General features: G+C 36.2%; 1 protein-coding gene across 1 annotated transcript; it reads left to right on the top strand.

Annotated features, from left to right (window-relative positions):
* Positions 1–2060: 2060 nt before the first annotated feature.
* Positions 2061–3448, top strand: LOC145137255 (peroxidase N1-like). The gene is made up of 3 exons (XM_079071398.1): positions 2061–2490; positions 2618–2783; positions 2873–3448. The coding sequence occupies exons 1-3, from the start codon at positions 2092–2094 to the stop codon at positions 3289–3291; spliced, it is 984 nt and encodes a 327-aa protein (XP_078927524.1). The 5' UTR covers positions 2061–2091; the 3' UTR covers positions 3292–3448.
* The last annotated feature ends 6972 nt before the right edge of the window (positions 3449–10420 follow it).

Genomic DNA, 10420 nt, shown 5'->3' with positions numbered 1-10420 from the left:
TTGGTTTAATAAAGAGTATCATATTACTGTCGACATATCGCATTATCGACGTTCTTTTGGCAATATCGGCGACATATTAATAACGATTTATAGCCGCTATTGACTTTACTGGCGATATTTGAATGTTTTAGCGGCGATTTTTGTCGCCGCTATTGATTTTTGTCGACGCATTATTGGCGTTTTTTTTTCTTCGTATTGAGCAAAACTCATCACAGTCGATGCTGGTGGTACCAACTTATCTTGCATGTATTTCTGGAAATCATCTAATAACTCAAACGATATTTAATTTTGTCATTTTCAATCAAGCAATGAACCAAAATCTATGTGAAGTAGTGAAGTGGAGATGAGAGACAAGAACCTAGGCGAAGCCCAATATACATAACGAAAACTGGAGGCTTTACATCCGAGAATGGACATCATTTGTTGGACACTAATAAATTTTATCCCAACTCCAAAAAAAAAAGGGAAAAGAAATTCAAAGATTTATTTATTAGACCAGAAGCTAACCGATATAATCGAAGTACTCAAATGATGCACCGTTTTTGTCATTTTCCAACTAGCAATGAACGAAGACATCATATGTGAAATGGAGATAAGACACAAGGCGAAGCCTAAAGTACGTAAACCCACTAAATTAGATGATGGGATGATATTTGATGGGTAAATTCTATTCGTAACTCCAAATTATTTTGTGAATTTAGTTTCCCTTTGATTTGACAATTTACTTAAGCGAAAGGCACCATGGCCGGCCTTGGGGAGGGGCAAAAGGTGCAACCGCACAGGGCCCCAAAAAAAATAGGGCCCTAATTTTTATTTAAATTATCTAGAATATATAATATATAATATCATTTTTTCTGAAAAATAACATAATTATTTGCTAGCTTAGATGGTTAAGACGCGCGCCTTGAATTCTTTAACTTCTAGCTGATCCGTGTTCGAGCTTTCCTACGGCTATTTTACAATTTTTTTTTCTCAAATTAATCATTTATAAGATTTGCTAGTGAAGTTACACTATTGGTCTCTAGTAGTTGCTCATTTTCCTACAACATCCCGTTTCATATTTTATTTTCCATTATAGTTTCCTAAATTTACACAAACTCACCCCTCGAGTCTAAAAATACACATTTGTATCATGTTAATTAATTTCATTCACAATTTTATTTTTTTTCCATATGACATTCAACACCCATATATTTAAATATAACACATGCTTTTTAAATATTAATTAAATTCTTATATATATACTCGATATAAGTAACTCTTATAATATATTTAAAAAGTTCAAAAGTCTAATCTAAATTTACAGATGTCACAATTTAATACTCCATATGGTTGTCATCGTCTTAATTAAATTCATACTTACAGTCCACAATGTCACAAAAAAGACTTAATGGATTGGGAACGATAACTATTGAGAACAATATATAAAAGAGTATTAATTATAAAAATTTGTGAACAATTTTGCTTTAAAAAATAGTAGAAGAGCATCTATTGACTTATCGTAAGATAATATATTGTATCGTTATTTTGTTTTGATTATTTTTATAACGTTTATCGACTTATCATAGTATTAACGAATTTATTTATATATATAATTAGGGGCCCATTTTTATTTTATTTTTACAGGACCCTCAAAATCTAAGGGACGGCACTTTTCTTAATCTAAATAGAATCAAAATATAATTATTTTTTGTTTCAGTATTTTAATGACAATCCCAGTAAACGTAAGGCACCCATCAAAGTCAAACAAATTCATAATTATCTATTTTTATTTAACCTATGGATAATATATGTTGGCGTTGATTAATATCCCAATAAGAGTATTATTTAATATTCTTTTAAACTGCCATTTTAACGTCTAATTTGCATGGTTAGGTATATTTATGTACTGGATCCATTATCATGAGGAAGTTTGACTTTGTCCTTTGTTTGCTTTGAAACGGCCGACTTTGTTTACTTTTATCGCCTCCAGCAATTTTGAATTTCACTAAACCCTCCACCTCCACTTACACTATAAAATGCCTTCTCCCTCGCATCAACAAAGACCAATCCAAGTAGTTATCTTAAAACAACACATAAATCATTCTAGTAATGGAGTTTTTTTCACGTAAAAAAACACCCCTCTTCTTGATTGTCATGTTAGCAACATTGACCACATTGGCACTAGGCCAAACCCGAGTAGGTTTCTACCAGACCTCATGCCCAAGAGTTGAAACCATCGTGCAGTCTGCTGTCGCAGCTGCTAATCGGGCCAACCCAGGAGTCCCACCCGGTTTGGTTAGAATGTTTTTTCACGATTGCTTTGTTAATGGCTGTGATGCCTCTGTCCTTATTACTGGTTCTGGTAGTGAGAGAACCGCTCCGCCCAATTCCCTATTAAGAGGCTTTGAGATCATCGATGCTGCCAAGACTCAGCTTGAAACCGCTTGTCCTGGGGTGGTCTCTTGTGCTGATATCCTAGCTATCGCTGCTCGTGATTCTGTGCTCCTGGTAATTAAATATACTAGCTTTATCTTTATTTGAATTTTAGCTTTGATTTGTAACGTGCCAGTTGAAATGGTACGTAGCTAGCTTAAACCTTCCCACTTATTCTATTTTTGGAATGCTATGCATGCAGGCAGGGGGAATTGCGCGTTGGCAAGTGCCATTAGGTCGTAGAGATGGATTGGTGTCACGTGCAGCTGATACTGCAAATCTTCCAGCTTTCAATGACCCCGTTGATGTCCAAATCAGGAAGTTTTCTGACAAAGGTCTTAGCACCCAAGATCTTGTTACCCTTTCAGGTAAGTAAGCCACAAAAACATAGTTCAACCTTGTACGCTTATTCATAAAGAAATAAACTGATGTGTTTCTGTGTTTTATTACTTTCCAGGTGCACACACGCTAGGGACAGCGGCCTGTGCATTATTCAGCTACAGGCTATACAACTTCAACAACACCAATGGACCAGACCCGTCTATTGACACAGCATTCCTTCCCACACTCCGAAACCTGTGCCCTAATGGAGGAGATGGTTCAACGCGTGTGGCTCTTGATAATGGCAGCGAAAACAGATTTGACACTTCCTACTTTGGAAACTTGAGGAGTGGGCGAGGTGTACTTGAATCTGATCAAGTGCTATGGGGCAACCCTACAACACGAACATTTGCGCAAAGGTTTCTTGGAGTTAGAGGACTTGTTGGATTGACATTCAATGTTGAGTTCGCTAGGTCAATGGTGAGAATGGGCAATATTGAGGTGAAAACTGGGACTCAGGGAGAAATTCGTAGGGTTTGCAGCGCATTTAATTGATCAATGATGGTTGTAGTTTGATGCTATGTATATAATGGCTGATAGGTATAATACCATCAATATCTTGTTTTTTCGATTGTTTACGTATGCATTAATGCATCTTATTATTGTAATACAGTCGGATGGAATTTCTTGGGCGAGTCTCAAATATAATATAAATCTTTTAATACTAAGGCAATGTTTTCATACGCCATAGCTTATATAATGTAAATTATAAGGTAGTTACTTAATAATTATAAAAAAAACTGTCATTTTGAAAATTTAAATTAGCTTATTAAAAATTATTTATTATCAGATAGTAACTTTTTATATTTCAAATAACTGTTAAATATGAGGTAGCTTTTCATCTAATTCATCAAATATAACTTAAAGCATCCATGAATCTGATATATGGATCTGAATACAATCAGTTGTAAGTAAAAATCTAATCCGCCTTAAATCTGATCCAATTTTTTTCATCAAAAAGGTAGTTATGTGGCCAAACTCCACCCGTCCACCGCCCAATACATCACTAGTAGTATTGTTGGTTACATTACACCACGGAATCTACTAAAAGTATTATAGAAATAGTTAACTTGGCTGCAGATTAGTTAGTGTCCCTTGCAAAGTAATGCGATGGAATGTTTTTTAAGTAAACTCTCTACACCTTTAACATTGATGCAAAGGTTAACGCAAATAAAAAATGATGGCATATCTAATTGGTTGCATAACCAAAATAAATATTTCATTTATTTTTTAAAATGCTCCATATTTTCGATTTCTTAAAAATTTATAATATTTAGGTAAACTCTTCCATAAAATATCAATCCTCATTGCTTCAGGGGTGTATTGCTTTTGAAATCGTGTCTTACAACAATTACAAATAGGTTTTTTGACTTACCATACTTTCAAATTGTATGAATGTCAACCCTATCTACAATCCACGACCCAGTGCGGACTATATATACGACATAATGTTGATGGAAAGAGCAAATAGTTTATATTTTTCCATTGTAGCTTTATTTTATCTTCCAAAAATTATTGTTAACAAAGTTTTGAATTTTTCAATCCTAAGACTTATTTGTTTTAGACTATCTTGCACCATTAAATTATTTATTTGACAAACACATCGTATATGGAAAAATGAGCCATGTGTAATACGTTGATATTTTGCAATTAGTCATTTGCTATGATATGGTATCGTTATCTGCATTGTCAAAAGATATTGAAAAATGTTTGTTGTTAAATTATACAACTCTGTAATTGAAACTGAAACTATACATAAATGTGTCCCGATGTGAGGATAACAAAATGGTCAAAAGAAAAAAATTATTTATTCATCACCCAAGTAGAAGGGCCTATCTAATTTTTGGTAACAACAAGATAGCATTTTAAACAAGATCTGGTGGAGAACCAAAGATCGCTCATTAAAAAAATACAAATGCATTTTAAATTTAAAAATCTAACTGCATATCTTTGTAGGCATATTTGCCAATACTTCATAACATAACGTTTTAAGATTAATGCAACTTACTTGACGGTATTCTGGTTCTATTTTCATTCGGACAATTTGTGTCAATAGTGAGTTGTCGAAGTGGTTGAATGAAAATCCCTTTTGAATAACAAACTTGAAAACGCTTTCACGAATCACATCGTTTTTGTAAATAAATTAAGATCGCTCTATTGAGACCAAAATTTGGTTGATTCAGATCCACTTGACTTTTTAAAACAAGATAAGTTTTATTTACATGAGTTCGCAATGTGTTCTTGCAGTCGGGAATTTAGTACTAATCAATATGCGCCAACACGTCCATCTCTTGAATGGTGGTTATGATTTTTACCAGAATGTCATTTGAATCTCGTGCAGTAGAATGTCTTGACCTCAATTTTTAACATTTTTACTGCAACATCGTTTCAATCTCGAGCGGTAGAATTTCTTGATAAATAAATGTGTTAACATCTATTTATATGGGTTTAGAGGGTCAGAAAAATAAAGAAAATTCAAATCAACCACTTTTGGTTATATTTCACTGGTTAGATTTTTTTTCATGAGTTTGTTTTTCAGAGGCAAATTTTCAAACCGGTTTTGGATCCGGTTTTTAGTAGAACCGGTTTACGATCTGCAAAACAATCTAATTAATATAAATATCATATCCTAATATATCAAAACAATATAATAATTGTTGTCACAATATTCCAATATCCAAATATTAAATCCAAATCAAATTCCATGCATGCTTAGCTTAAAGGCAAGACTTTATTAACGGGTATGATTAAATTTAATTTGTATAAACTATGTGAATACAATCGTCTCCATATTTAACTTTTTTTCAAAGTATAGTTAAATATCTTGGAAAATATAATTGGTGTTCTGATGTAACTTAGAGTCCTTAGTTTGATTAAGTATATTCCTGAAGTCACAAAAGATTTCTTGGTGGTCCTTGAATGGAAGGACTCATCCTAGTTTTTCAATGAAATTATTCATCCAATCATATTAGATTGCAGTTTCTAAAGTAGTAGTGTATCTTATTTTCTAGTAGACATTGAAATTATGTTTTGCTTGGAGCTAGTTCCAACACAACTCATTCTTCATTCATAATGTAGTAACAATGCAATTATAATTCGTAATTATTTCTATCTTTTTTGAAGTTAGGATCTTATGTATCTCTCTTACATAAAGATCTTCTTCTAAGTAGATTTACTCACATACATTCTCTAGTTCTTCTTAAATGCTTTTAGAATGTCCTTATAATCGTCTAATGACCTTCACATGTATCTTATTGGTATCTTATGATATACTCATAACATAATCATTTACGTAGTCATGTACATACTATGGCATAATGATGAACTCATTTGTCAAAACTAATAGAATATAAATCATTGTATATATTTCAAACATTTGTGCTAAGTCTTTTGAGGTAATCTCAAAATGGTGCCATGTGTCATTTTCAAGAGTCATCCAAAAGAATATTGCATCTTGATCTATTTTAAGATATTGTCAACATATGCATAAAAATTTATAATTTTAACATTCATCTTTATCTATCTCCTTTGATTTTACATTCCAAGAATGTATTTGGTTATTCCTAAGTCTTTCATTTTAAAAATACTTTCCGAGTCAAGGCGAACTGACGTTACATAGTCATAATGTAATTCCTCATGATTAAGTATGTATTGTTCATACAAGATTAGGAATCATTATGCTACAGCTAGTTCTTAGTAAACACATATATTATCTTCATTTTCATGTAAAAACTTACTTTATGCATTCTTAATTAAAATGATGGTTCCAACCTTGAGATGTTTGCTTTATATATTCATAAAATGATCTCTAAAGCTTATACACTTTATCATATACTAGATTAACAAAACCTCCAGGCTAAACTATATCGACATTTTCAAGTAGGTGTCTATTCAGAAAAATGGTTTTCATAAAATCCATTTGTTGTATCTCGTCTTCCGATTCTAATAAATGAATCATTATGCCATGTGGCAATTCCTCACCTCATAATTCCTTTAATTTCAATTACTAATCTACCCTTTTATTCACTCAATATCATGTATTGATTTGAGAAAAAATAACATCGTTAATAAATCCTATCTGATAATACTGTAACATCCTATTTCGAGAAGTTCTTATTTCGGGTTTATAGATAATAAATGGATCAAGTCATTGCCTTGGGCTGCAATAAAATAAGGTTTAGACCCTATTGGATGTTAATAATATTCGTTATGCGATCCAAGACCTCAGTATGTGTTTTGGAGTCAAAAGGTAAAAAGGGAAAAGTGATGTTTCAGACTTCTTTCTTGGAATAAGGATTTTAGTTCGGTATGGTTTAAGTTAAAAGCAATTCGATAGGATTTTGGGGCTCTTTAATACCTTTATGTGCGTATAGAGAACGCCAAAAACAGAGTTGAAACGAAGAAGTTATGATTGTTTGAAGTTAGGAAAAGGGAGTCTGGCAGTACGTTGGACCCTTGATTATGGGTTATTACCTGTTGTTATATGTCGTCAGGCCACCGGGTCTTCTGTGTTAGTTTTGGATTGGAGGGCTGGAGGTGGTGCCGTCAGTGGGCTTCCAGTGGGATACTTGACATACATCACAACAAAGTCGTTAGCCTTGTCTTAGGTACTGTTCCCCGGGAGCAAGCTTCAACGATCAAGTTAGTATGGATGGTAGATAAGAGATGGTTCTTCCTGGCCAGAGAGAACCATCTTGGTGTTTGTGGTGATGTGTCTAGCCATGGCGGCTGGATGGATACTATGAGATAAAGGAGAAGTTCCTTAGGGTTTCTTTTAGGAGAGAAAAGATCCTTCCAAAAGGTGGAGGGCATATTCTATTTATAAGGGACTATTAGGTTAGAAGGGCAGTTATGTCTTTTTCCTCTTGGAATAAGTTCAAAGGGAGATAAGGTCAGGCTTTGGGCCCATCCAGTTCAGGCCCAACTAGGAAGCAGCTGGGCCAGGACTCTAAGAGTCGTTTGGCGAGCGCCCGGAGGTCGTCAGACAAGGCTGTCACTCCAGATCTTGAGGTCCAGAGCATGCTAAATGGGCCATGTCATAACAGGTCCCCCCAGTCCGATGTGATTGGTACGCGGCCAATGACATTGGATTAGATATACTAAAATACTAACAATGTGTCAAAGAGATAAAAAGAACGACCGAACCCTGACCACGAGAGATGTGGTGTTGTGCGATGGGCTTATGTGACACTGGTTGGCTTGATACTGTTTTCTTCTCGGGAGTGTAATCAGATCGATGTGATGCAACGTAGTTGTTGCCGATAAGATGATGTAGGGGGGCTGCTAATGATGTTATGTATTCTCACTATACGGCGGTTGTGGTGCCGAGCTCCAAGGTTCGCCTAATAAACATAGCGTAATCGGTACATGATTCCTTCCTTCTAGTCACTCCCTAAGTTTTTCATGGAAACACCATTGAGGAAAACAAGCGTGCTTCGGTGAGGGGGATGAAATCCGTACATAGTGTCGTGTAGCGGGTTATATTTTTATGCCCTAGGGGGAACTTGGAGTGACTGTTCAGCAGTGTACATTTCTCAAGTCCCATGTAAAGGTTTTGCGAACCAAGATTTGCTCCGCGAGCCTACTTCCGACGCCCTCTGAGTGTTGTGTTGTTGGATTGGTTTGTATGCTTTCTTAAGATCATGGATTGATTCGGATTTTCTGTCGCGATTGCTTCGAAACTCTTCGTGGGGTAGTAGCAGTAGTAGCATACTACTCTCCCCCCTCTTTTTTTTGAAGAATCAATTGTCCCGAGTCGCAATGCTTATTCTGGAAGTGTATTTCGTTGAGTTAGGCTACTTGCCTATGAAAGTCATGGTGATGCAACTGCTTTTCGCCTTAAGTTTGCTTGCTTGTTTTGGTCTTGGCGGTTTGATGCTGGTCTTTGGAGTTGTTTGGGGGGATTTCCTGCTTGATTGGCGTTGCATTCGAGTAATTCCCTCATTTTGCTGGGTGAGAGTTTGTTTGTACCCAACCAAAGTTCTTTGGCTTTGTCCCAGGCGCTCACACTCGCTAGCTCGGGGCTCGTCTTTCCTTCAAGTCCTTAGCCTATGTTTTCAGGCCGAGACCTTGGCTGGTCCCTTCTTGTAAACCTTGACTGGTTCGTTTTGCTAGGATACTCTTTTTAGCTAGAGTTTTCTAATTACTGTTTATGACCTTGCTCTAAGTCTTGGGTCAAGGAGTATTGCACTCCGGGCCTAGTCATCCAAGTTAAGCCGAGGCCGTCACCTTGAGGTGTTTAGGACTTGGGTATTCTTGTGTCAAGGGAAAGGTTGCAAGTCTTTAATGCATTTATCCATGTCGTTGTCAATGGTCGTGGGCCTTTGAATTAGACTGACATGTTTCGGGAAATGTTATGAGCCTTTGAACCCTGTTGGTTGCATTATCGCATCGATTTCGCTCAAGTAACGCGGATGATCAGTCCTTGTTATCACTTGGTAAATGTGCACAACCACTTATTGAGATAACTCAAGCTTGAATATTAAAGAACATCTAGATTGTTCTTGGGGAGTCCACCTCTCTATTGGGTGGACTATAGTTTTACACAACTGTGGGCGTAGCCCTAGGACTAGTTGTTGGGGTGTGATTATCCATTTGGAGTCAGATCACATTTCCCTCGCCCTTGATGTGTCTTATTTTTGTTTTTTCTCCTTGCTATAGGAGTGAAAGTGGTGCAGATTATGCACGTTCCAAGTCTAGGGGATAGGCTCCCTCGGCATGTGCTTATGAGATGTAGGCCCCATTCTGTCGATAATGATGACGCATAGAGGGAGATACTATGTTCTTCAGGATGGGATGGCGTTCCTCATCATCTTGGCGGGGAGTTACCAATGGTCATCTTCAAGGTGTTTCTTGCTTGGATATGCCTAGTCGGATTCCTTCAGTGGTGCGTAGTGATGCCCGACTTATATTGCACGACTTTTAAAACCGAGTGGGTTTAGCGGTCTGCGATCACTGAGGCTTTGTTACATTATGATTTGTGGTGACGGTTGGTGAGAGGCCGCTGAGTGCTAGGAAGCGAGCTGCATGTGGGAGGTGAGCGGCGCGACTGTCAAGAGCTGGGCTGCGAGGTTGCTGTGTGGAGTTGGACCACTAGCCTGCTATGTAGAGTTAGATTGTTATTCAGCATGGAATTTCACATCATCTTGGTGGGATATCACCACTAATCAACTTCATAGTCTGTTTCTCACGAGCATTGGTAACCATCTTCAGGTGGTGCATGTTGGATTAGTGTCTAAGCCCATAACTATAATTGGTATGTACTTGACCGGACTTGCCATGGTCCATTTGGGTTGCATTTCACCGGAACAATTTATATGGATAGTCTTTTGAGAATAGTATGTTTATGATTTATATTAGTATATTATAAGTTCTAATATATTAATATTGAATCATATTATTTAATTAGTATTGATCAAGAATTAATTTAGAATTAATTTAGTAATAAAAAAGGAACTAATTAAATATGGACTCTATTATATATATGGAATGCGCAAAGTTCATTTAGGTTGGGCTAAGCTTTCATGGATAGTCCATGGAGTGTTTAACCCATGGATCCTATGGAAATGAAAGGTCATGGGTATTAGGGTTTACATGGATGAAACCCTAATCCTCCATACTATAT

This window comes from Lactuca virosa, chromosome 9 (assembly GCF_052849685.1).
Source record: "Lactuca virosa cultivar CGN04683 chromosome 9, Lactuca_virosa_CGN04683_v6, whole genome shotgun sequence".
NCBI lineage: Eukaryota > Viridiplantae > Streptophyta > Magnoliopsida > Asterales > Asteraceae > Lactuca > Lactuca virosa.
The sequence above is the reverse complement of the archived record's forward strand: the minus strand, read 5'-3'. Positions and strand labels throughout refer to the sequence as shown.